The sequence below is a fragment of the Thalassophryne amazonica genome, chromosome 1 (genome assembly GCF_902500255.1).
Source record: "Thalassophryne amazonica chromosome 1, fThaAma1.1, whole genome shotgun sequence".
NCBI classification, from domain to species: domain Eukaryota; kingdom Metazoa; phylum Chordata; class Actinopteri; order Batrachoidiformes; family Batrachoididae; genus Thalassophryne; species Thalassophryne amazonica.
This window is the reverse complement of record NC_047103.1, coordinates 90784642-90812284: the sequence shown is the minus strand read 5'-3', so window position 1 is coordinate 90812284 and position 27643 is coordinate 90784642. Positions and strand designations below refer to the sequence as shown.

Here is a 27643-nt window from a genome sequence, read left to right as displayed (position 1 = left end):
ATCTGCTCCCCTATATATGAGATGTAAGATGCTGCTCCTCAGTGTTTCTCAGATACCCTCAAAAGTATTGGAACACTTGGTATTTCATGCATTTTAATTTGTTTATTCCATTTCAAATACTTTTTTTTTCTAAAATTATCTTCCTTAAACTCAAACTGAAAGCAAATCTCTACAACTTGATATAAATTAATTAAAAATATAAAATCCAGCTTCCTGATGAAGTGGTGTAGAGGATTTTCTTAAAAAGAAGACCTGAAAGTTCAGCTACAATTTGACATAAAGTACATTTGAGATGGAAGCCTAGATTTGATATTTTGGTCAAAGAAACTTTTGTATTTCTTCATAATTGATGTAAATAAAGTCCAAGGCATATTCAGTGACTTGGAAATGTTCATGTTTCCATCCCCTGACTTGTTTAAAGAAAACTGGCACTAAAACTGATTATTTACAGGTATTATCAAGTTTTAGAGATTTGCTTTCAATTTGATTTTGAGGAAGATAATTTTAGAATTTTTTTATTCTTTATATTTTTTTGTATTTCTTGTATTTAGAATGGCATAAACAAATTAAAATGTGTGAAATTCCAAGTGTTCCAATACTTTTGGAGGGTACAGTATCCTAACCTTATGATGAGTGCAAAATGAGTGTAGTATTATTACTGTTTTGTTTAAGAATGTTTAATTTTCGGTCGGGTTAGCCCCGGGCCTAGTTCACACCCGGGGCCGATTTCTGCTGTATCCAACTGAGCCACTTGTTTTACCCAAACAATGATACATGAGTTCATCCGAAAACATTCTTTGTATAACACAGTAGAGCTGACTGGTGTGGTGTGCAGGCATAACCTTGGATTGAAACACCTGGACTGGATTAGTACATGTATGGTGTTCCATTTGAATAAGTTTGATCAAACTGTTTTGAACTCAGTCAGCTGTCAAATAAATATGTGTATCATTTATAAATACAATAAATAAAATCATCAGAAAAATGTTTCATGCAAATGTTTATTTATGAGAGCCTGTAGTACTGTACAGTAGCACACACACACGTCTCTATTTACAGTTGTAAGTTTGTAATCCTGAGCAAACTGCATATTTTGTTATAACATCAAATCAAAATAAAAAAATCTTTTCTATAATTTAAAAAAAAATTATAACTTTATTGTGAAAGTGAGAACAACTACGTACAGCAAGACTGAAGGTAAATAAAAATATAAAACACAAAAGGATGGATTTTATGCACATACCATTTCTTATGACAAGTTAGCAAGTGGATACAAGAACATCTGTAAGTCACTGAATATCTCCAACAGTTAAGTTAGTTCAATTATTATTAAATATATAGATCATGTTGCAAAGATTTTTCTCACTTCAATATAAAAAACAGAAGACTCAAAGGCTTTGAATAAATTGAGTTGATTTGTTTGCATTTTATTATTATTATTTTTTTTTCATTTTGAATTGATGTCTTAGAATTTGCTCAGGGGTGCCCAAATGTTTGCATACAACTATGACTATTCATGATCATTCCAAATAATAATATTCTGCCTTCAAAAGCAGTTCCCTTTTACAATAATCTAAAAATACCTTGTTTTCATTTAAATATGTAACATAACTTTGGAAAAAATACACAGTATATGAAATATAACAGTTGTTTATTGGATAGACTATATAGTACCAAATGCAGTTATGTGCAAATACACCTTCTCTGTGAATTCTTATGCATTTCATGCACAAACAAAAACATGTTGCGCATAGAAAAGAAGCTGTACATACTTCTGTATGAAAATAGAAAATATCAAATAAAATGTGCACCAATAGTCTAATATTACAAAAAATTTGCAGTACAAAAAGACCTACAAGAATGACCAGTTAACAGTTTACCTGGGGCACAGAGGTACAGTTACTGGGTTGATAAGTCAACATTGCATTAAGCTTCCATTGACCACCTCGAGTCATGCAGGTCTACAACCAGATTCAACAAGTACAACATCGAATGAGGCTGGAATGAAGACACCACAGAATCTGACAAGTGACAGGCTCATACAAACAAAACATCTGTTCAAAACTCAGTTTTAGCTTTGCATTTGGCATCAAACCCCATCAAAGTTGATGTCATATCGTAAAGGCATAGAATAAAGTTTTGTTTGGTATGTTTCTAAGATTACTCATATTGCTAACGCTATGTGAACTTAAACTGATTCCATGATTGAACGTGTTCAGATACTCTGTACAAGAGTAAAGATTCTGTACAGCATCACTATTAGTCATCTTAATATTTAATTATTGCCACAATTCCAAAATGTTAGTTTACTTACCCACATCCAGTTTTATCACGTTACATTTTTCGCAAAGACACTGTACAAGGAAAACTTCCATTTGTGACAGCTATTATTTCTTTGGAAGAAAAAAAAAAAAAGCTCAAAATTATACCACAAATGAATATAAAAATTACTTAATGGTTCAATACAGTCTTCTGTTCTTGCCCCACAAAGGAATAAGGTCCATAAATATTCGGACACTGACCATTATTGCTATTTTTGTCGTCTATTCCAGCATATTGAAGCTGAAAGCAAATAACGGAGTATGAGCTCAAAGTGCAGACTGCATGAGTTTGAGTGAATCAAAACACTGAAATCAGGGGACCCCTGCCCTCATTCATTCATTTACAAGTATAAACGTAAATTGTCTACAGTTGATTATGTGCTGCATTCTGTTGCTGTGAAATCCAAATATTCGCTGTGGCCCTCCAGCCTGTCTGCATATGACGGAATATGGAGATCAGGTGGATAGAGATGGAGGAGGAGGTGTTGCAGAAAGACGCGCTCAACCGCTTCACCTCAGGGAACTGTGGTGGATGTTGCTTCCATAAATTATGTGCTGCACTGCTCACATTTTTGAGTGCAGATCCACTCCCTCACCAGAAAGCCTGTAACTTCTGTCACCTACTGAATCAGTTATCTAAACATCAACATGCCAGGTTAAAGCATGCAGGATTCCTAAAGGTAATGACAGATGGTAATCATGCATGTATTTATTTTAAAGCCAAAATACATACATGATTAATTAAGAGACTACATGCAACCCCTTTGAGTCCTGCGCAAAGATTATATGAAGTGTAAATAACAGAGTAGAGCTGGACACGCCTTAAATGTGCTTGTGCTATACATTTTACAGTGCACTATAGACTAGGGCTGCCCAAATTTGTTATCTGCGGTGGGGGAGCACCTGCCCTTCATGTTTTCATTTCATTTCAAACCAATTTTGTGTTCCAATAATTAGTGCTAAATGTATTCAAATCAATAAAATGACAAGGGTTCCCAAATTTATGCACCTGCCTAATTTTGTTTAAATAATTATTGCACACTTTCTGTAAATACTGGAAACTTCATTTAACTTCTCAAATAGTGTGTTTGTCTGCTATACAACCCCTGGCAAAAATTATGGAATCACCGGCCTCAGAGGATGTTCATTCAGTTGTTTAATTTTGTAGAAAAAAAGCAGATCACAGACATGACACAAAACTAAAGTCATTTCAAATGGCAACTTTCTGGCTTTAAGAAACACTATAAGAAATAAAAAAAAAAAGATTGTGGCAGTCAGTAACGGTTACTTTTTTAGACCAAGCAGAGGAAAAAAATATGGAATCACTCAATTCTGAGGAATAAATTATGGAATCACCCTGTAAATTTTCATCCCCAAAACTAACACCTGCATCAAATCAGATCTGCTCGTTAGTCTGCATCTAAAAAGGAGTGATCACACCTTGGAGAGCTGTTGCACCAAGTGGACTGACATGAATCATGGCTCCAACACGAGAGATGTCAATTGAAACAAAGGAGAGGATTATCAAACTCTTAAAAGAGGGTAAATCATCACGCAATGTTGCAAAAGATGTTGGTTGTTCAGTCAGCTGTGTCTAAACTCTGGACCAAATACAAACAACATGGGAAGGTTGTTAAAGGCAAACATACTGGTAGACCAAGGAAGACATCAAAGCGTCAAGACAGAAAACTTAAAGCAATATGTCTCAAAAATCGAAAAATGCACAACAAAACAAATGAGGAACGAATGGGAGGAAACTGGAGTCAACGTCTGTCACCGAACTGTAAGAAACCGCCTAAAGGAAATGGGATTTACATACAGAAAAGCTAAACGAAAGCCATCATTAACACCTAAACAGAAAAAAACAAAGGCACTGGGGAGATGGCTGTCATTACATCATCAATAAATGCACAAGTTTATTTTGGACAATTGAAAGGATGTTTGGGGATGATGAAATCATTTTTCAAGATGATAATGCATCTTGCCATAGAGCAAAAACTGTGAAAACATTCCTTGCAAAAAGACACATAGGGTCAATGTCGTGGCATAGGGTCAATATCAACGAGCGGATGTGATTTGATGCAGATGTTAGTTTTGGGGATGAAAATTTACAGGGTGATTCCATAATTTTTTCCTCAGAATTGAGTGATTCCATATTTTTTTCCTCTGCTTGGTCTAAAAAAGTAACAGTTACTGACTGCCACAATCTTTTTTCTTGATTTCTTATAGTGTTTCTTAAAGCCAGAAAGTTGCCATTTGAAATGACTTTAGTTTTGTGTCATGTCTGTGATCTGCTTTTTTTCTACAAAATTAAACAACTGAATGAACATCCTCCGAGGCCGGTGATTCCATAATTTTGGCCAGGGGTTGTATATTTAACTGAAACTGAAAGAACAGAGAATAACCACATGATGAAAAAATAACTAATACATCAAAGCTGGGGCAGGAGGTGAGCCAAAGAGAGAGGCAAAATAAGGATTAAGGCCTAGACCCAGGCCAGGCATGACACTATTCAAGCAAAAATGACAACAACCTCCCATTAGGCGAGTATTTGGTAAATATCCTGAAAATGTTGATGTGGCTACCATCTCAAGATACATCACTGCTAATGAGATATTTTCTGTTTCTGTGTCTGATGGAAATGTATAGTAACAAATCTTTTGTCTATACTGACTGCAGTCATGTTGTGAACATGAATTCACCATGTGTCCCCTGAGGAAAGACAGTGATGATGTGACCTAATGATGTCAGCAGCACAGGATGTGTATTCGCTTCCAATCTCGATTCCTGTGGTATACCGCTGAAATAAGTGTTTACCAACATCTAAATATTTATGGACCTTCAGTTTCTTCTTCAACACTATGATTGAAAACACAAACATCTAAAACTGAATCACACTGCAAATGCTGAGTAAATGAGCAGGAGAAAGTGAGGAGGACATTATCACACCACGTATCATTTGTGCAAGCGTGGGATACTGGATGTTTAAGAAATAAAACAAGTTGTCATCTCAGCAGTGCAAACCGAACACTAAAGAACAATGAAGCAGACATGGAAATGAGGTCAGACTCTTGCACAGGTAACTAACTTGCTACATGAATCATGTCATAAAAAGTCCCGTATAACACCTATATTGCTTTTGAGTGAAACTAGTCAAGGACCACAGTGTTTTCTCTTTGCATTCCAGACTCCCCGAGTACATTCCCATAACACAAGTACAAGAATAAAGAGTGGGAACTTTCATTAAAACTAACACACTCAGAGACTATGCTTCAAAAAATCTACTCTCTTTTAAACATAGATATGAAAATATACATTTATTCAGCAAATAAATGTCTTCAATACATTTTATAGACTAAATAAAACTTAGAACTCTGTCACGTACACTTGGTGAAGGTTAATACTGATTGTAATGCAATACTGTTTCCACTATTTGCTTTCATGTTATATAATACTTTTGTTTGAGGAAAAAAAAACAGTTACATTCATATTTCAAAACCAATGCTCAACAGTCTAAATACAGATGGGGTAATGCAATCATTTTTTTTCCCAAAAATATACGATGGTCTCAATAGGATAAAGTTTGTTGCTTGAGGGTAACAATACTGAAGTGATCTTCAGAAAAGGACGGATGAGAAGCTACAAACGCCCCACAGACGTAGTACCAAGAGTACCGTTATTTGGCTGTAAAAATGCTCTTGCAGCACCAAGACAGTCATTTTATTGAGAAGCAATTTGTCACTGTGTCAGAGAAGTGGAGACTGACTTCATCAGACTAAGCCAGGAGATGAAATAAACGCTTTGCTGCTGGAAAAGGCTGCTAATGTTAAAAAAGACAGATTTCAATGAGGGTAAAGGCAGTGTCAGATGTTACACTCTCTCTACCCGACTGGGGTCGTAAGAGTCTGAGGAGAAAGCAGAGAAAACAAAAGAGAATCAGTCAAATACTCAATAATGCTTTTAGAAATGAAAAAAAAAAAAAAAAAAAAATAGACCCACAACTGACAACATTTACTGGCAAATATGACATCATGACACCACTATGATGCAACAGTCTTCAAACAAGAGGCACTTGAGCCAGTGAATGTCCTACCCCATAGTCAGTGATACAGCTTTTGTCTTTTTTTTTTGTTGCCTCTGACCACACTTTTAGCTTTAATTCAGCTGGTTTAACAAAAAATTCATATTAATCATTTAGGAGTTACAGCCATTTTTATAGACAATCCCTTGACATGAGGGGTGATGGAAAGGTTCTGAGCCCGACCAAGAAGAAACCACAACTGATTTAATGTATTGTTTTATTTTTCAACCAGGTCTTATCCTGTTAGTTATCCACTGCAGATATGACATCATTATCAGCACTATACAAGCTTTTATATTATATTACATGAGCAGCACAAAGTTCGCTCATGGTACACCGTCCCAAACAGGAAGTGCCAAATTTTGAGTCCACCGTGAAACGAGAAATGTCAAATGTGTTTACTTTTAGATAGTTTATATATATTTATACCATGGTCAGTGAGAATTCCACGTCTAACTGGCGTGCATTATTTTCGTATATACGCACACGTAGTTTAGCGAGTTAAGTCACTGTTATAATCACTCCGCTCTGGTCGTCACCATAGCAACGCGCAGATCAGTTGGCTCAGATCAATTTCAATTTATTTTTCAATTTATTTCCTTTATATAGCACCAAATCACAACAGAGTTGCCTCAAGGCACTTCACACAGGTAAGGTCTAACCTTACCAAACCCCAGAGAGCAGACAAGAAGAACAGCAAAAGCAACAGCAACAACAGCAAAAGATTTAACAACGGATGAACTGAACAAGATTGAAGACGGGAAAGAAGAAGAGAACGGCTCTATCCTTGCGGGCTGTCAGAGCGCTCTGCATCAAAACAGCGAGCGTAGTTTCTGGACCTGTTGCCAGTTGGTCGCAGCTCCACACAGCAGAGAGGGGGATGGTGTGAGTGGCCTGCTGCGGAGCGAGCCCGCAGACACAGTAAGTGCATCGGAGGCAAAATGTCTTGAGACTGGCATAAAATAGTCCCAAATACTTGCACATTTTTATCAAGTTCTATTAACTTAAATAAATATTTGTGTGGTAGCTCACTGTGTGGGACCATGGTATAAGCGGATTCAACAACGAGAAGCTGTGCATTATAAGGTTTGAATGTACTCCGCTTTGCATCATGGTGTTTTAGACTCCGCGTTGTGCATTCAAACTGTATAATGCACGGCTTCTCGTTGTTTAATCCTTACACACACACACACACACACACATATATTTTATATATATATTCCCACCCACCCCCAGTTTTGATCTGTTTTTTAATTAGCCTGTTCTTTGATATGTTGTTTTTGTTGTTGTATTTAATCCTCTGTAAGGTTTATGGGTGATTCTTTAACTACGGGCACTATTGGCCTTGTAAATATAATTTCCACCAGACCATTGCCTTACAATATAAAGTGCCTTGGGGCAACTGTTTGTTGTGATTTGGCGCTATATACATGTGCTCTGATGTCACTGTTTATCTCCATAGAAATTACCCAAACAATCTTTCATACAAACTGTTTAAAGGGACATTACAGTGTTGTGGTGGAAATTACGGCAATAGTGTGGGACAACTACATTTTGTTTAAAAAAAATCACAACAGTTGTATGACATTGAATACCCCAATTATGTTTTGATTATTTTAAAAAAGGTGAAAAAGTCATCATAGACTACTAGAACAAATTTCTTAACACACTTTCATTGTAAAGATAACTATAAAAGTGTGAAATTTCCCCTTTTTTCTGTTTTTCATACAATATGATCAAAGGACATAATAAGTGCCCGTAGTCTAAGAATCACCCTTATGTGTCTCATTAAATAATAAAAAAAAACTGTGCAAACATGCTTCCCTGCTAATACAGCCAGTCACAATTAGTCCAACATGAGTCCTCCTGGCTACCAAACTGAGCACTGTGCCGCCCTATACACTTGTCAATAAACAGGGGGTTATAGATTATTCTTTTTTTTTCTTTCAGTTATATTACACGTGTCCCTTGCGGGGATAGTGCATAGAGTGGCAGAGGGTGTAGTTTTGTAGTTACACTTCCAGCCCCATATTAGAATGTGTGGTGTAATTTTATCAGAGATCAGTGATGAGCTAATAAAGAAGCATTTAATGTTAACATGCTAATGCTATAAGATGATTAACTTGTGTCTATATAATCTGTGCACAAGGTTAGATAATCACACATACTTACATATTTTCTACACACAAAAAAACGAGGTAATAGCTATTAGTAAACACATACTTGAATATATTCAAACGAAGTTTGTAATAGTACTTAGTAAACATAAACATATTATTTTCCTGTAATGGATGCAAAAAATATAACTGCCAGAAGATGACTTTAATGTGCATTATAGACAATGTTTTGTATATTGTAAGGGTGTAATTTGAGTAAAGCATTAAATTCTGGAAGAAAGTGAATATTGGATTAAACACTGGATTAACAAGGGGGGTAAATACGAGGTCTATTAGAAAAGTATCCGACCTTATTATTTTTTTCAAAAACCATATGGATTTGAATTACGTGTGATTACATCAGACATGCTTGAACCCTCGTGGACATGCGAGAGTTTTTTTCACGCCTGTCGGTTACGTCATTCACCTGTGGGCAGTCTTTGAGTGAGGAGTCGCCCACCCTCTCGTCGATTTTTTCATTGTTTAGGAATGGCTCAGAGACTGCTGCTTTGTTTGATCAAAATTTTTTCAAAACTGCAAGGCACAACTGCGTGGACACCATTCGATAAATTCAGCTGGTTTTCGGTAAAAATTTTAACGGCTGATGAGAGATTTTGGTCTGGTAGTGTCGCCGTAAGGACGGCCCATGGTGCCTGACGGCGATCTGCGCTTCGAGGCGGCAGCGTCTCGCCGTTTCAAGTTGAAAACTTCCACATTTCAGGCTCTGTTGACCCAGGAAGTCGTCAAAGAACAGAGAACTTTCAGAAGAAGTCGGCATGAGGAGTTTATTCGGACATTCCATTGTTAACGGACATTTTGTAATGAAAGAACATGCGGGCAGAGTCGCATGTCGGGCCGGACCCGACCGCGGGGGGTCGTGACAGGAAAAACACCTCCGTTGGAAACCTTAACGGGCAAATTGGAACATGCCCAAGCTGTTAAACAATTTCTCAGTTACTCACTTGTTGAAAGCCATCAAAAGCCGCCTGAATTTTACAAATGCTTTTCAACACGGAGGTGTTTTTCCTGTCGCGGCGCACACAGATTTGCGCGCACGTCTTTCATTACAAAATGTCCTTAAACAGTGGAATGTCCGTATAAAGTCCTCATGCCGGCCTCTTCTGAATCTTCTCTGTTCTCTCACGACATCCTGGGTGAATTAAGCCTTAAATTAGGATGTTTTCAGGTCGAAACAGGCCGACGACGGCGCCTGGAAGCGCTGCGCGACGTCCCGCTCCGTGGGAAGTCCTTACACCGACAGAAACATCCCACAATCTCTCATCAGCCGTTAAACTTTTCACCGAAAACCAGCTTAATTTCTCGAATAGTGTCCACTCGGATATTCCTCACAGGTCCAGAAAAAATTTTGATAAAGCAACGCGCGCCGTCTTGAGCAGCGTGTGAAACAAAGGAATTCAGCCGAGAGGGCGGGACCACATCTCACTCAAGGCCTGCCCACAGGGAAATGACGTCACCGACACTCGTGAAAAAACTCACGCATGCGCACGAGGGTTCAAGCATGATTGGTGTAATCGCACGTCATTCAAATCCATATAGTTTTTTTAAAAAATAAAAAGGTAGGATACTTTTCTAATAGACCTCGTATCCATGATTCAGGGTCTGTTGAAGAGATAACGGCCCTGGCCTTTATCTCTGATTCAACGGGTAAATGTCCATGATATCACCTGCATGTTGACCGAGAGCGACCCCACTGACTGGGCAGATTTCCAAGAAGAAAACTCAGTTGTATTTTTGCATAATGAAGTCATAAACAACTGTTTTAATTGGTGTAAAATTTGCTAAATTGAAGGGGCTACCCATTTTTGGGTGGAAACAATGATACTTGAAAATGAATAAAAACGCATGTCACCCTGTTGTACACGATATGCTCCGGGGGGTTTTCTGAAGACTGTTAAGCATCTCCTTTGCCAGCTAATAAACTGCTGTTTTGACAAGGTTTTCTTCGACTGATTTTTTTCCCAGGTGAAGTTTTGGATGATTAAATTGTAGCTGCAAAACTCAGTCTGTCTGGAAACAAGGACGCTGACTGGCTACATTTTCTGCAACAAATGTTGAATATCAAACCCAGTGCCAGCTTCACACTGCTGCATTTTCATGTGTTTGATATTTAATGTGATTTTGAAGTATTTTCACGTTGTTCTTTTTTCAATCTCAATATTTCAAAACTTACTGCTTTGTTGCCAGTTCATTACTTGATCTTTATTCATTCCCCCCCGATTTCATGCTCCTAATTTAGACATCGAAATCAATTAAATAAATCAATATTTCACAATAATATTTTCTAATATTGTGAAATGTATTCATTGTAACTCTTGTTCATGTCCTTTCCTTGATCTCATTCCAATTACACCGAAGGTTTTATTGATAAATTCAGAATATGGCTTTTATTTTGAGAATCACGTGCTGCCAATTATAAGGGCCCCTTGACACATAGTACAAATAAGTACAAATCAGGGTGAATCACAGTGGAATACCTTGTATGAGCGAACCACGAAAACATGGAGCTGACGGGCAGGCATGAACGATCCCGCTGCAACGGTTTCATGAACGCTCGTGCACAACACCGTTGCGTGCATGACACTGGTCATAGATGTTTTTATGTATTTCCACGTGAGGACAGCAAGCACACACATGCGCGTGCCCGTCAAAACACGGTAAGTGTTCTGCAGCTGTGACGTCCAGGAGTGGAGATGTATCAACAGCTGTTGGCAGCCAGCCACACCCCCTGTCCATTCAGCGCACAGACCAAGGTGTCACTCAGTGATCAGATGAGACCTGCCTCGCCTGCGGGGGGGCGTGAAAACCACATGCATGCATGTATGTGCTGGGAGGGGGGGAGGGGGAGTGCGTGAAACACACGCACACGTGTTGTGGGGGGAGTTAACACTCTGGCACGCCACATGTGTACTCGGCAACTCCACAGTTGTGGGGCACTTAGACAAATTTCACCGCCAGCTCAGAAGAGATCGTCTGCTGACTGTTGTTGTGCTAATAGCGCGAATGGCCACACATTTGTGGCCAAGTGCCAAGCAAGTTAGATGTTCGTGTGTGTCAGCTGGAATCTGGCTGACACCTGCTGTGAGAGGGTTCGATGGGCATTCACAGAGCACACTCTGTCTTTCAGCCGCTGGCGTGCACAAATACTTGTAGCAACAAGTGTATGAGACGTTGGAGGCAGCTCCGATTTTACACATATTACATACGATTCCTGCTTCATGCGCAATTCATGCACAATTCAACCACATTCGTACTATGTGTGAAGGGACCCTAACATACAACTTGACTTTTCTTTCACATGGAATGACACTCCATGTTCAAATATGGTTTATTTTGCAAGTGATAACTGCAAAATGACTGGATCGAATGACTCTGTACTTTCCAGACTGAAAAGAAAAAGAAAAAAAAAATCCAGATATTGTCAGCTAAATTTTGAAGCCTTTTACTACTCTGCTGAAAATTCTCTATAATGTTTTCACACGTTCCAGACATTGAGTCTCAACGATTAATGCTCAGTCATTTCCAGCCCTTCTTCAGTGTTGATCAAAATTGGTATCTGTCTATTCAGTCTTATTGATTGATATTATATACTGACTATATTCAGAAATGCAATGTTTCAAACAATGTGCAAACAACACGCATGTGCTACACGGTTTCCAGTGTAACACATGTACGTATAATCAATGTGTGGCAACACTGCAAGTTCAACAACCAACCTTGTTTAAGGCAGTACAATGATGCTTATTGTTATATATAATGTTCAAATTGTATAAATGTTAAGAAGAAAAAATAACCTGTTGTCTGTAGCTGCCTGCATTTTTCCCTCTCTTTGTAAGACTCTCAATGGCCCAATAAGGGCTAATGAGTCCCAGAGTAAGGCGAACACCTTGAAGGGATTGACAGGTATGGAATGCATTTCCAGTAATTCTTATATTTAATGTGTCAAAATAGTTATGGGCTCTGAAGATGGACTGTGCATACAAATGGCTGTAATTCACAAATGGTTAATGTGATATTTTTGTTTGACCTCCTTAATTAAAGTTAATAGTCTACACTACAAAAACATTGTTTCATTTCAATGCCATTGTACACAGGCTAAATTACAATAAATAAATAAATACATAAAAAACAAAAAACACAAATGTGTCACTGTCCAGGTATTTATGGCTCTGACTGTATCTCTACAGGCACATTTTTGAGTTCATCCTTTTCAAATTGACAGTGCTGGTCATATAATTAGTTTATCATAAAAAAGTTTAGACATTTCAGTAATTCCATTCAAAAAGTGAAACTTGTATATTATATTCATTCATTATGCACAGACTGATATATTTCAAATGTTTATTTCTTTTAATTTTGATGATTATAACTGACAACTAATGAAAATACCAAACTCAGTATCTCAGAAAATTTGAACCAATACAAAAAAAAAAGGATTTCTAGAAATGTTGGCCAACTGAAAAGTATGAGCATGTACAGCACTCAATACGTAGTTGGGGCTCCTGTTGCCTGAATGACTGCAGCAATGTGGCGTGGCATGGGGTCGATCAGTCTGTGGCACTGCTCAGGTGGTATGAGAGCCCAGGTTGCTCTGATAGTGTTGCTCTTCAGCTCTTCTGCATTGTTGGGTCTGGCGTGTCACATCTTCCTCTTCACAATACCCCATAGATTTTCTATGGGATTGTGGTCAGGCGAGTTTGCTGGCCAATTAAGAACAGGGATACCATGGTCCTTAAACCAGGTACTGGTAGCTTTGGCACTGTGTGCACATGCCAAGTCCTGTTGGAAAATGAAATCTGCATCTCCATAAAATTGGTCAGCAGCAGGAAGCAGGAAGTGCTCTGTGTTGACCTTGGACCTCAGAAAACACAGTGGACCAACACCAGCAGATGACATGGCACCCCAAACCATCACTGACTGTCGAAACTTTACACTGGACCTCAAGCAACGTGGATTCTGTGCCTCTCCTCTCTTCCTTGAGACTCTGGGACCTTCATTTCCAAAGGAAATGCAAAATTTACTTTCATCAGAGAACATAACTTTGGCAACCCAGTATCATGGCATGTCGTCATTTAGCAGCACGAAATATAGATTAATCTATTTGTTTGTGATATTGTGACGAAAAGCACCTCATTTTCGTCACGGCAGCACAAATTCATTCTAATTCATTCCGTGATGGCTGCACGAAATTAAAAGTGAAGCGGGGGTCGGGGTGGTTATGGTTAGGGTTGGGGAAAGGAGTAGGGTTAGGTTATGGTTAAGGTTAGGGTTGGGAGTAGGGTTAGTAATAGTGAGTTAAAAAAAAAAAAACCCTGTCAGGAAAATTTGAATCATTTTGTGATGGCAGCATGAAAAAAAAACAAACAAAAAAACGTGAGACTGGGTTGATTTTGGAACACTCAGCAGCAGTCTAGTCCTTTTTGTCTTTAGCCCAGTCGTCAAGACGTCAAGTCAGCAGTCTTCCCCATGATTGTGTAGCCTACAGAACTAGACTGAGAGACCTTTGCAGGTGTTTTAAGTTCATTAGTTGATTAGAGTGTGACACCAGGTGTCTTCAATATTGAACCTTTTCACAATATTCTAATCTGAGATACTGAATTTGGGATTTTCATTAGTTGTCAGTTATAATCATCAAAATTAAAAGAAATAAACATTTGAAATATATCAGTCTGTGTGTAATGAATGAATATAATAAGTTTCACTTTTTGAATGGAATTACTGAAATAAATCAACTTTTTCATGATATTCTCATTATATGACCAGCACCTGTACTGTCTACCATGTACTCTTATTGATTTAACCATATAATGTTAATGAGTTATTGTGTTCATAAAAGAAATTACTTTTTCACAATCTGCAAATAATATATAAATACACAAACTCCCTCAAAATCTTCAAATGACCAGTTGGTACTTTCACTGTAAATATGAAGTGTCCATTTATTGCTACTGTTGTTGTTACTACTGTCATGTTTGCAAAAATATATCCACACTAGGGGTATAACGGATCACAAAACTGAGAGGTCAGATAGGATGACCGTTTTTAGTTATGGACTGGATCATTTCTTGGATAAGAAAAAAACAGGGGAGGGGGGATATAACTTTGCTTTTCATTTTTAAGAACTTATAGAACAATTAAAACAAGGAACTTTTGCACATAGTTCTGAATAAAAACAGTCCCCAATGTGTAAATAATATTTTAAAACAAAATACACAATTGTTACATTAAGTTGTAACATGAGCAGTACTACTTAATAAAAGCAGCCTTTGTCAAGATCATAAAAAGTAATAAAAAAAGAAACAAAACAAATGTCAGTTCACAACTTCACATATTCAAAAAAACTTTAAAAATAAGGATGTCTACATTGGGTGGTGAGAGGGCAGTAGCAGTAATTATAATAACAACAACAACAACAATAACAACAACAACAACAGCAACTTCAACAATTTCTATAGCACTTTCAGTGGCATGACTGCTCAGTAAAAGTCAGACAAAGTATGCTTTTTACACCCTGGAGCTCAATGGACTCCCAACCCTCAGCTCAAGACTGGACAGGAAAAACAAGGAGCACGCTCACTGATCTGAACAATATCAATGAGACCAGTATGCACATTCCTTCCTCAACTTCTCATATTTCTTACTAATTACTGTCACGCTTGAACCACAACATTTGCTGAGCCTGCACCAGGCTGACAAAAAGTAGTGAAAAGCAGCAGAGGCTGTCTGCTTTTAACAGATTTAATTCACATACAAACACTTTTCCTCCGCACACACGTGTTCTCTGTAGCTCTGCACTGGGATTTACAGTAATTACTTTTAAAACAAGTCACTATAACAATAAATCTGTATTTCATACCTGTGTAAAATTTTGCTATTAATTCGCTGTTCATATGCATGCTGAACCCTACGGATCACAGATCATTATGATCCATTACAGCACCAGTCCACCCACACACCCACATCCACACACGATAATGAGAAACCTTATAATTACACTGAACCAAAATATAAATACAACACTTTTGTTTTGCTCCCATTTTTCATTAGCTGAACTCAAATACATAAAACATTTTCTATGAGCACTTATGCTTTGCTGAGAAAATCCACTCCACCTCACAGGTGTGGCATATCAAGATGCTGATTAAACCGCATGATTATTTTTGTTGAATTGAATGGACTTTATTTGACTAAACAATTCAGACTGCAAATTATTTTAATGATTAAGGTATCTAAACTTCCAGAGAAAATGGATTGCACTGATGACTCTAACTCAGATGAGCTGATAAAAAATGCATTATGAAGAATAAGTTATATCATTTTTGAATTTCATCAGGTCAATGTTGTGCAAGTGGAAATGTTGCTTAGATCTTTGACTGTTGGTGGGTCTGCTGGAAAGGACAACTTGGACAGTAGGCTGTTGAGATTATCTGTTGAACAAATTTCAAAAACTTTTCAAGCTTTATCTGATATTAAATCCCTGGACTGTGGAGTCCTCCAGGGTAGTTGACTGGGACCTCTTAATTACAATTTTTTACTATTGATATGCCATATTTACTCAGTAAGGCTAACGTGACTATGTTTGCTGACGATTCTACTCTTTATTATGCTGCCCCCACATGTTCAGAGCTTAATCATGTTCTGTGTTGTGAGATTAGCATATATAATTGGGTCAAAACAAATAAACTGATCCTTAATATACCAAAAACAAAGAGTATAATGTTTGGTTCTAGCTATAGATTATGTGATAATCCTAAACTGAATACGAGGTCTGTTAGAAAACTATCCGACCTTTTTATTTTTTGCAAAAACCATATGGATTTGAATCACGTGTGATTGCATCAGCCAAGCTTGAACCTTCGTGCGCATGCGTGAGTTTTTTCACGCCTGTCGGTTGCGTCATTCGCCTGTGAGCAGGCTTTGTGTGAGCAGTGGTCCACCCTCTCATTGGATTTTTAGTGCGAATAAAATGTCTGAACGATTTGGAGCTTTGCTGCATCAAATTTTTCCAGAAACCGTGAGAGACCTCCAGGTGGACACCATTCGGAAAATTCAGATGGCTTTCAGGGATGATTTTATGGGGATTACACAGATTAAGGAGTGCTCCAGCCGGTTTAAAGACCGCCCACAGCGTCTGAGAGCGCGGCGTACTCCGAGCGCCGATCGACAGGCTGAAACCCCACTGAAACAACCAGATCATTTCCAAAGTGAAGGCTTTGTTGATCCGGGACGTCGTCTGACTTCCACAGAAATGGCAGAAGATGTGGACATCAGCACTTTTTCGGCACATTCCACTGTTACAGGAGTTTTTGTCATGGAAAGAGAAGCGGAGGGACGCGCCACGGAGCCGCTCATGGCACGGACAAAAGCACCTCCGTGTTGGTCTCACAGGACGGCTTTCAGATGGCTTTCAGACGGCTTTCGGTGGCTTTTTAGTCATGTGACTATCCGAGAAATTGTGGACTAGCTGGACATGCCAGAACATGTCCTGTGAGGCTTCATCACGGCGTTGCTTGGCGCCATGCGGCTCTGTCCCGATGCATGAATTTCTCCGCACGTCTGTCTCAATGTGCCGAAAAAGTGCTGATGTCCACGTCTTCTGCAATTTCTGTGGTAGTCAGACGATGTCCCGGATCAACACAGCGTTCAGTTTGGAAATGAACGGCACATTCCACTGTTACAGGAGTTTTTGTCATGGAAAGAGGAGCGGAGAAATTCGCGCATCGGGACGGAGCCGCATGGCACAAAGCAACGCCGTGATGAAACCTCACAGGACATGTTCTGGCATGTAAAGCTAATCCACAATTTCTCGGATAGTCACGCGACTGAAAAGCCACTGAAAGCCGTCCTATGAGACCAACACGGAGGTGCTTTTGTCCGCACCATGAGCAGCTCCGTGGCGCATCCCTCTGCTTCTCTTTCCATGACATAAACTCCTGTAACAGTGGAATGTGCCGAAAAAGTGCTGATGTCCACGTCTTCTGCCATTTCTGTGGAAGTCAGACGACGTCCCGGATCAACAAAGCCTTCACTTTGAAAATGATCTGGTTGTTTCAGCGGGGTTTCAGCCTGTCGATCAGCGCTCGGAGTGCGCCGTGCTCTCAGACGCTTTGGGCGGTCTTTAAACCGGCTGGAGCACTCCTTAATCTGTGTAATCCCCATAAAATCGTCCCTGAAAGCCATCTGAATTTTCCGAATGGTGTCCACCTGGAGGTCTCTCACAGTTTCTGGAAAAATTTGATGCAGCAAAGCTCCAAATCGTTCAGACATTTTATTCGCACTAAAAATCCGACGAGAGGGGTGGACCACTGCTTACACAAAGCCTGCTCACAGGTGAATGACGCAACCGACAGGCGTGAAAAAACTCACGCATGCGCATGAAGGTTCAAGCTTGGCTGATGCAATCACACATGATTCAAATCCATATGGTTTTTGCAAAAAATAAAAAGGTCGGATAGTTTTCTAACAGACCTCGTATACAAACAGATAGTCAAACATTTCAGCAAGTAAAAACTGTAAAGCTCCTTGGACTTTGGCTTGATTGTACATTGTCATGGTCTGATCACATCAACAAAGTTATTGCCAAAATGGGCAGAGCTGTTGCCATAACTCGCAAATGTGCACAGTTTCTCAACACACAGTTGTTTCGTCAAGTGGTTTGTTCATCGATTTTGTGTCATATGGATTACTGTTTGGTTGTTTGCTCTGCTGCATCAGTCTTCTAAAAAAGTGACGCAAAACAAGGCTGCAAGTCTGGTTCTTGGTTGTTCTCTAAGAACAAGTGCATAAATGCATGAATGTCTCTCCTGGTTGAAGGTTGAGGATAGGCTATCTGCTAATGTACTTATATATTTTCGTAGAATTACTAACACTCAGAACCCTAAATTTCTTTATAATAATATAACTTTGTCGTACTTGTTGTAATGACAATGAATCATTCATTCATTCATTCAACTTACTGTTCAAACATTCATTCATATAACACTCAAGAGGTGAATAGTGGTAGGATTATGTTACACTTACCTAAGTGTGACTTTGTGAAGAGGACAGTATTTTATAGATCAGTTGAATGTTGGAACACCCTTCCAGGGGAGATTTGTGACATTAAAAGTAAGCCTGGTTTTAAACTGAGACTAAGAATATATTTGTCATCATTTTAATATCATATAGACCTAGTATATTTGATTGAATCAAATTATATATGATTTATATGATGTTTTCTTTATTCTTTATTTGCAAATTTTATTTAAAAGGATGCATTTTATTAACCGATATTGTAATGTTTGACTTTGTATTTTATTGTCTGAATAGCTAATGGGGATCCTTTTAAACAAACAAATAAACCTATGCAATAAACATGCTATCTAATCAGCATCTTGATATGTCACACCTGTGAGGTGAAATGGATTATCTCAGCAATGGAGAAGTGCTCACTCAACTCAGCCACATGGGGTGTGCAGCCAGTACATTCTGAGTGCCGGTCCCAAGCCCAGATAAATGAGGAGGGTTGCGTCAGGAAGGGCATCTGGCGTAAAACAAGCCAACCCAACTATGCAGACTAAGAATCAAATTTCCATACCGGATCGGTCGCGGCCCGGGTTAACAACGTCCGCCACCGGTGCTGTTGCCCAAAAGGGTACCGGTGGAAATCGGGCTACTGCTGGGCGAAGACGACGAAGAAGAGGAGGAGAACGTTTCCACAAACAGTGGGAGAAGAAGAAAACTAGAACGGTGGAAATGAGAGTGGGGACTTTGAATGTTGGTAGTATGACTAGTAAAGGGAGAGAGCTGGCTGATATGATGGAGAGGAGAAAGATGGACATATTGTGTGTGCAAGAGACCAAGTGGAAGGAAAGTAAGAGCAGGAGCATTGGCGGTGGGTACAAGTTGTTGTATCATGGTGAGGACAGGAAGAGAAATGGTGTTGGGGTCATTTTAAAGGAAGAGTATGTTAAAAGTGTGTTGGAGGTTAAGCGAGTGTCTGACAGGGTGATGAGTGTGAAGTTGAAGAAATTGAAGGGGTGATGATGAATATCATCAGTGCATATGCCACACAGGTAGGTTGTGAGATGAAGGAGAAAGAAGTTTTCTGGAGTCTGTTAGATTAGGTGGTGGAGAGTGTGCCCAAGCATGAAAGAGTGGTGATAGGAGCGGACTTCAATGGGCATGTTGGTGAAGGGAAAAGAGGTGATGAGGAAGTAATGGGTAGATATGGTATCAAGAATAGGAATGGGGAAGGACAGATGGTAGTTGATTTTACAAAAAGGATGGAAATGGCTGTGGTAGGGCTGAAAACGATTAGTCGAGTAATTCGAATAATTCGATTACAAGAAATGTTCGAGGCAAATTCTGTGCCTCAAAGCTTCGTTAACGTTGTAGTACATATGCCGGGCCTATGTGTAGCGCTGTAATGTCCCCAGAAGAACGAACAGAAGAAGACTAGAGCAAGCGCTAATCAAATTAGCACAAAAGCTACAGCATTCCAATGCGACAAACAGAGTGAAATAAAGCCTTTTAGGAAAAAGACGGTCACGCTAATCATCTGAAATAGCTTACTGTGCATTTAAAGCAAAGCAGTGTGTTTGTTTTTTTTTAAAAAAAAACACAGTTTCGTCTGCTGGCCACTCTACGCGCGGTGGCCGGCTGCTGCCTCTCTCTGCCTGTTGTGAGTGGCTCAGCACTGCCCTCACACAGCTCCGTCCTGGCCACAGACAGTCTCTGGAAGAAGTCCACTCTTTCTTCTGTGTTTTGCTTAGACTTGCAATGAGTGTTTCTCTGTTTAATTTTTGATTTTTGGGCAACACACAATGCTTCACAAACACTGGAACTCAAATAAAATAATATTAATAAAAAACCAGTGACTGCGAGGCTGCATGTTCAACCTCCAGCTGAAAATGAAATGCAATGGCAATCGCAGAGAGAGTGTTAAAAAGAAATTCATGCAGGGAACCAGTCCACTACCTTAATAAATAAATAAAAATGGTAAAATTTTACAAGTTGGGGAAAACAAAAAAACAGCCACAACCCATCGCCATTTCAGCAAAATGTCAAGACTTTGGCCCGACTCTGGCTGAGCTCCTGACACAAGGAAAGATCCAAAACTTGTAAAGATGTGAAAAAATAATTACCCAGAAAAACAGAAAGGGGTACACTAAATTTGACAATCTCCGTGATGATGCAGTGACACTGTGCCATTACTTAGGGAGAGCTCTGGACTGTTAATGTTTTAAAACGCAAAAGCACTTTTTATCCGATTACTCGATTAATCGCCAGAATAATCGATAGAATACTCAATTACTAAAATAATCGATAGCTGCAGCCCTAGGCTGTGGTGAATACCTACTTTAAGAAAAGGGAGGAGCACACGGTAACATATAAGAGTGGAGGAAGGTGCACACAGGTGGACTACATTCTTTATAGGAGATGCAAGCTAAAAGAAATCAGAGATTGTAAGGTGGTGGCAGGAGAGAGTGTAGTTAGACAGCATAGGATGGTTGTTTGTAGGATGACTTTAGAGGTAAAGAAGAAGAGAGTGAGAGCTCAACAAAGGATCAGATGGAGGAGGAAGACTGCTGTGTGAAATTTAGCGAGTAGGTGAGAGAAGCACTGGTTGGAGGGGAAGCAATTTTGGACAACTGGAAAAGTACTGCAGATGTGGTGAAGGAGACAGCTAGGACAGTACTGGGTATGACATCTGTACAGTGGAAGGAAGACAAGGAGACTTGGTGGTGAAATGAAGAGGTCCAGGAAAGCATAAGGAGAAAGAGGTTGGCGAAAACGTTTTGGGATAGTCAGAGAGATGAAGAAAGTAGTCAGGAGTACAAGGAGATGCGGTGTAAGGCAAAAAGAGAAGTGGCAAAAATGAAGGAAAAGGCATATTACGAGCTGTACAAAAAGTTGAATAGTAAGGAAGGAGAAAAGGACTTGTATTGATTGGCCAGCCAAAGGGACAGAAAGGAATGGAAAGGATGTCTAGCAGGTCAGGGTGGTAAAAGATGCACATGGTAATGTGCTGACAAGTGAGGAGTGTGTGCTGAGAAGGTGGAGGGAATATTTTGAAGAGCTGATGAATAAAGAAAATGAGTGCGAGAAAAGGCTGGATGATGTGGTGAGAGTAAATCAGGAAGCACAAGAGATTAGTAAGGAAGAAGTGAGGGCTGCTATGAAGAGGATGAAGAGTGGAAAGGCAGCTGGTCCAGATGACATTCCAGTGGAGGCATGGAAATGTCTAGGAGAGATGGCAGTAGAGTTTCTAACCAGATTGTTTAATAAAATCTTGGAAAGTGAGAGGATGCCTGAGGAGTGGAGATGAAGTCTGCTGGTTCCTATTTTCAAGAACAAGGGTGATGTGCAGAGCTGCAGTAACTACAGAGGCATAAATCTGATCAGCCACAGCATGAAGTTATGGGAAAGAGTAGTAGAAGCTAGGCTTAGAAAACAGGTGAAGATCTGTGACCAGCAATATTGTTTCATGTCGAGAAAGAACACTACAGATGCAATGTTTGCTCTGAGAATACTGTTGGAGAAGTACAGAGAAGGCCAGAAAGAGTAACACTGTGTGTTTGTGGACTTAGAAAAAGCTTATGATAAGGTGCCAAGAGAAGAGCTGTGGTATTGTATGAGGAAGTCTGGAGTGGCAGAGAAGTATGTTAGGGTAGTGCAGGACATGTACAACAATAGTGTGACAGTGGTGAGATGCGCAGTTAGAATGACAGACTCATTCAAGGTGGAGGTGAGATTACATCAAGGGTCAGCTCTGAGTCCTTTCTTGTTTGCAGTGGTGATGGACAGGTTGACGGATGAGATCAGACAGGAGTCCCCATGGACTATGATGTTTGCAGATGACATTGTGATCTGTAGTGAGAGTAGAGAGCAAGTTGAGTCTAGTCTGGAGAGGTGGAGATATGCTTTGGAGAGAAGGAATGAAAGTCAGTAGATGCAAGACTGAGTATGTGTGTGAATGGGAGGGAGCCCAGTGGAATAGTGCAGTTACAAGGAGTAGAAGTAGTGAAAGTAGATGAGTTTAAATATTTGGGGTCAACTGCTCAAAGTAATGGAGAGTGTGGTAGAGAGGTGAAGAAGAGAGTGCAGTCAGGGTGGAGTGGGTGGAGAAAGGTGGCAGGAGTGATTTGTGAATGAAGAATATCAGCAAGAGTGAAGGGGAAAGTTTACAAGACAGTAGTGAGACCAGCTATGTTGTATGGCTTAGAGACGGTGGCACTAACAAAAAGACAGGAGGCAGAGCTGGAGGTGGCAGACCTGAAGATGTTGAGATTCTCTTTGGGAGTGATAAGAATGGACAAGATTAGGAATGAACATATCAGAGGGACAGCTCAGGTGGGACGGTTTGGAGACAAAGTCAGAGAGGCGAGATTGAGATGGTTTGGACATGTGCAGAGGGACCCAGGCTATATAGGGAGAAGGATCCTGAGGATGGAGCCACCACGCAGGAGGAGAAGAGGGAGGCCAAAGAGGAGGTTTATGGATGTGCTGAGGGAGGACATGCAGGTGGTTGGTGTGACAGAGGAAGATACAGAGGACAGGGTGAGATGGAAATGATTGATCTGTTGTGGCGACCCCTAACGGGAACAGCCGAAAGACAAAGAAGAAGAAGAAGAAGAAGAAGAAGAGGAGAAGTGCTCACTGAGGCCCCTTTCACACTGGGCTTGCATACAGTTGCACTAAAATGTGTATGGAGTACTTTGGAAAATTGGGCACATTTGGCGTAGTCCCTGTCGGCTGGTGTGTGATGGTGCATGGTTGCGTTCCTAGACTTGCTTATAGTAGCATATGGTTGCTTTAGGCCCTGTCAAACCATTTATTAACCCTCTGGGGTCGACGCCGTCGTATACTAAATTATAAATAACTTTTTAATGATATGAGATTGAAACTTAGTTTTTTTTTTTTTCTGAAAAGTTAACTCCACGGACTTTCAAACCAGCCATCAGCCATCTCTGTACTCCTCACAGAAGCTGTGTGATGACGTGCGCAATGTGAGTGTCCAATCGGAATTGGTTCACCGTCACATGGTTTTACAAAATCCAATCGTAGGGCAGATTTTCCTCACGTGAAAAGCCAAAGATCGTTTTCAGGAGTGATGTGTTACTAGTTGGCCTGTTTGAATAGCCCCCTGGGTGCTCCAATGAGTACATACTATTAGTACATACACAGTGCACCCTGCGCCATTACGCACAGTGATCAGTGAAAGCAGACGGAGAGCCTCTGATGGCAATCTCACGTGAAAGCTGCTTTAGGAGCAGCACAGAACAGTCCGAACCGGAGTAGAAGTAGAAGTTTATGTTGTAACCTTTGTGTAATAGCAGACAGAAATTGCTTTGAGCATATATATTCTGAAAGCACAGGTTGTCCTGAAAAAAAAAAGAGACACAAAACTTGATTGTAGAATGCAGGGAGAGCTGTTAACAGCATTAATAAAACATTTATGCCAATTGAGTGAACTGTCCAAAAAATGCCCTCGGACCCCAGAGGGTTAAAAGCGCTGGCATAAATTAATGCAATGCCTACAGCCCCATTTCTACCAAGTGGTTTGGGTCGGTACTGCACAGTGTGGTGCGGGTCAGAAACAAAGTAATTTAACATTATTTTATTTGTTTTATTTTTATTTTATGTCTTGGTGGATCATTTTCTTTGGGTACAGAATGCTCATGAGTATGGCTATGGTAAACGCTGCCGTGAATGAAGTGCTGTGACTCTAAACTTTTAAAGCGCTGGTTGCTTTCTGATCAGGTTCACTGATCAGACCTGCTCAGGTCTGTGACGACCTGAATATTGAAGCACTGTGATGATTTAAACTCTAAAAGTGCCAGTCAACCACAATCAGGTGTGATCAGACCTGCCACGTATGTAAGTCATCGCTGCTATTTTCTGCCTCTGTGGAAGTGCGCTTTTCAAAACGGTTCTTGAAAAGCAAACGGCACTCACGTTTTCCAACGTACAGCGGGACACACCACTGTCTTGTCATGGCTCATAATATCAGATCACAAAGTTCAGAGTTTGTTGTGTATCCCCCCAAAAAAAGAAAAATAAAAGAAAATCTTGCCATTTAAACTCACATACTTAAACATCATGCTTCTTGTTTGAGCATGCGAGAGAGAGCGAGAGACAGACAGAGGGCTGTCTCCAGCCCTGAAAAAGAAAAAAAAAAAAACACACACAGCGCTGTCTCTCTCGCGCTCTTCTTTTTTCAGGACCTGCTGCTCCTGTTCTCTGGATTTCGAATGAACTGAAAGAATGTAACCATGTGTTCTGATTGTTGGATGACTGAAATATATAAACGCATCTTTGCCGTATATCGGCTCATGCACACACAATGGCTCAATGAGCCAGTCTGATCACCTGTTTTAAGCACGCACAGGCCCTATGAGCTTTCACCACACACTCACACTCCCAGCATGCTCAGGTGCTACTGGGCTGAGTTTCACTACACACTCGCGCGCCCAGCACGCACAGGCGCTACTGGCGTGGATCATTTCACTGCAAACTCACGCACAGGTCCTGTTGTGAGCACGCACAAGACCGCCAGTTGATCAGCTATTGTAAGCAGGCACAGACGATGTGGATTGTGTGGATCATGCAGCCACACGCACATGCACCAGTTTGATTCGGAGTTAACCTGGACGTGGAAATGTCCTCCTGCTGGCGATCAGTCCATGAGCAGGAGTTAATGGACTATTTAACTTGCTGCACTCGTGAAGTGTTCTCCAGATTCAGATAATCTGGAGAACTTTCAACATGTAAGCGGCAATGCCCATGACCTTCCTTCCCTCAGGTGGCACTGCATTAAAAATCAACATCATGTAAAGGATCTTACCTTGTGGGCTCAGGAACACTTCAGAAAACCATTGTCAGTTAACACAGTTCTTTGCTACATCTACAAGTGCAAGTTAAAACTCTACCATGCAAAGCAAAAGCCATACATCAACAACATCTAGAAACGCCGCCTCCTTCTCTGGGCCCGAGCTCATTTGAAATAGACAGATGCAAAGTGGAAAAGTGTGCAGTGGTCTGATGAGTCCACATTTCAAATTGTTTTTGGAAATCATGGATGTCGTGTCCTCCGGACAAAAGAGGAAAAAGACCATCCAGATTGTTACTGGATTTTTATTTTATTTTTTAGCACTGTTGTCGTGCGTTACCTGTGCTGCTCCACAGCCTGTCCAGTGGATTTTTATTTTATTTTTTAGCACGTTGTCGTGTGTTACCTGTGCTGCTCCACAGCCTGTCCAGTGGATTTTTATTTTATTTTTTAGCACTGTTGTCGTGCGTTACCTGTGCTGCTCCACAGCCTGTCCAGTGGATTTTTATTTTATTTTTTAGCACTGTTGTCGTGCGCTACCTGTGCTGCTCCACAGCCTGCCCAGTGGATTTTTATTTTATTTTTTAGCACTGTTGTCGTGCGTTACCTGTGCTGCTCCACAGCCTGCCCAGTGGATTTTTATTTTATTTTTTAGCACTGTTGTCGTGCGTTACCTGTGCTGCTCCACAGCCTGCCCAGTGGATTTTTATTTTATTTTTTAGCACTGTTGTCGTGTGTTACCTGTGCTGCTCCACAGCCTGCCCAGTGGATTTTTATTTTATTTTTTAGCACTGTTGTCGTGCGTTACCTGTGCTGCTCCACAGCCTGTTCAGTGGATTTGTATTTTATTTTTTAGCACTGTTGTCGTGTGTTACCTGTGCTGCTCCACAGCCTGTCCAGTGGATTTTTATTTTATTTTTTAGCACTGTTGTCGTGTGTTACCTGTGCTGCTCCACAGCCTGTTCTGTGGATTTTTATTTTATTTTTTAGCACTGTTGTCGTGCGTTACCTGTGCTGCTCCACAGCCTGCCTAGTGGATTTTTATTTTATTTTAGCACTGTTGTCGTGTGTTACCTGTGCTGCTCCACAGCCTGTCCAGTGGATTTTTATTTTAGTTTTTAGCACTGTTGTCGTACCTGTGCTGCTCCACAGCCTGTCCAGTGGATTTTTATTTTATTTTAGCACCGTTGTCGTGTGTTACCTGTGCTGCTCCACAGCCTGTCTAGTGGATTTTTATTTTATTTTTTACCACTGTTGTCGTGTGTTACCTGTGCTGCTCCACAGCCTGTCCAGTGGATTTTTATTTTATTTTAGCACCGTTGTCGTGCGTTACCTGTGCTGCTCCACAGCCTGTCCAGTGGATTTTTATTTTATTTTAGCACCGTTGTCGTGCGTTACCTGTGCTGCTCCACAGCCTGTCCAGTGGATTTTTATTTTATTTTAGCACCGTTGTCGTGCGTTACCTGTGCTGCTCCACAGCCTGTCCAGTGGATTTTTATTTTATTTTAGCACCGTTGTCGTGCGTTACCTGTGCTGCTCCACAGCCTGTCCAGTGGATTTTTATTTTATTTTTTACCACTGTTGTCGTGCGTTACCTGTGCTGCTCCACAGCCTGTCCAGTGGATTTTTATTTTATTTTTTACCACTGTTGTCGTGCGTTACCTGTGCTGCTCCACAGCCTGTCTAGTGGATTTTTATTTTATTTTTTACCACTGTTGTCGTGCGTTACCTGTGCTGTTCCACGGCCTGTCTAGTGGATTTTTATTATTATTTTTTTTTTTTATTTTATTTTTTTTACCACCGTTGTCGTGCGTTACCTGTGCTGCTCCGCAGCCTGTCTAGTGGATTTTTATTTTATTTTTTACCACTGTTGTCGTGCGTTACCTGTGCTGCTCCACAGCCTGTCTAGTGGATTTTTATTTTATTTTTTACCACCGTTGTCGTGCGTTACCTGTGCTGCTCCACAGCCTGTCTAGTGGATTTTTATTTTATTTTTTACCACCGTTGTCGTGCGTTACCTGTGCTGCTCCACAGCCTGTCTAGTGGATTTTTATTTTGTTTTTTGCCACCGTTGTCGTGCGTTGCCTGTGCTGCTCCGCAGCCTGTCTAGTGGATTTTTATTTTATTTTTTGCCGCCATTGTCGTGCGTTACCTGTGCTGCTCCACAGCCTGTCTAGTGGATTTTTATTTTATTTTTGCACCGTTGTCGTGCGTTCGCTGTTGCCGTGCGTTACTTGTGCTGCTTCATGGCCTG

General features: G+C 40.3%; 1 protein-coding gene and 1 long non-coding RNA gene across 6 annotated transcripts in view; one reads left to right on the top strand and one right to left on the bottom strand.

The window, feature by feature from the left end:
* The window catches only part of LOC117512516, a 528597-nt gene that overhangs the window by 431373 nt on the left and 69581 nt on the right, over positions 1-27643 (top strand). The window lies entirely within an intron of this gene.
* jcada (junctional cadherin 5 associated a) overlaps positions 240-27643 on the bottom strand; it is a 147036-nt gene continuing 119632 nt past the window's right edge. For 4 of the 5 annotated variants that reach the window (XM_034172447.1, XM_034172479.1, XM_034172454.1 and 1 more), the window contains one exon: positions 4980-6226. In XM_034172447.1, the coding sequence (XP_034028338.1) occupies positions 6192-6226 (35 nt within the window). In that variant the 3' untranslated portion in view covers positions 4980-6191. Of the gene's footprint in view, positions 253-4979; positions 6227-27643 lie in introns of those variants that run through there. The other variant, XM_034172471.1, reaches the window with a different exon arrangement.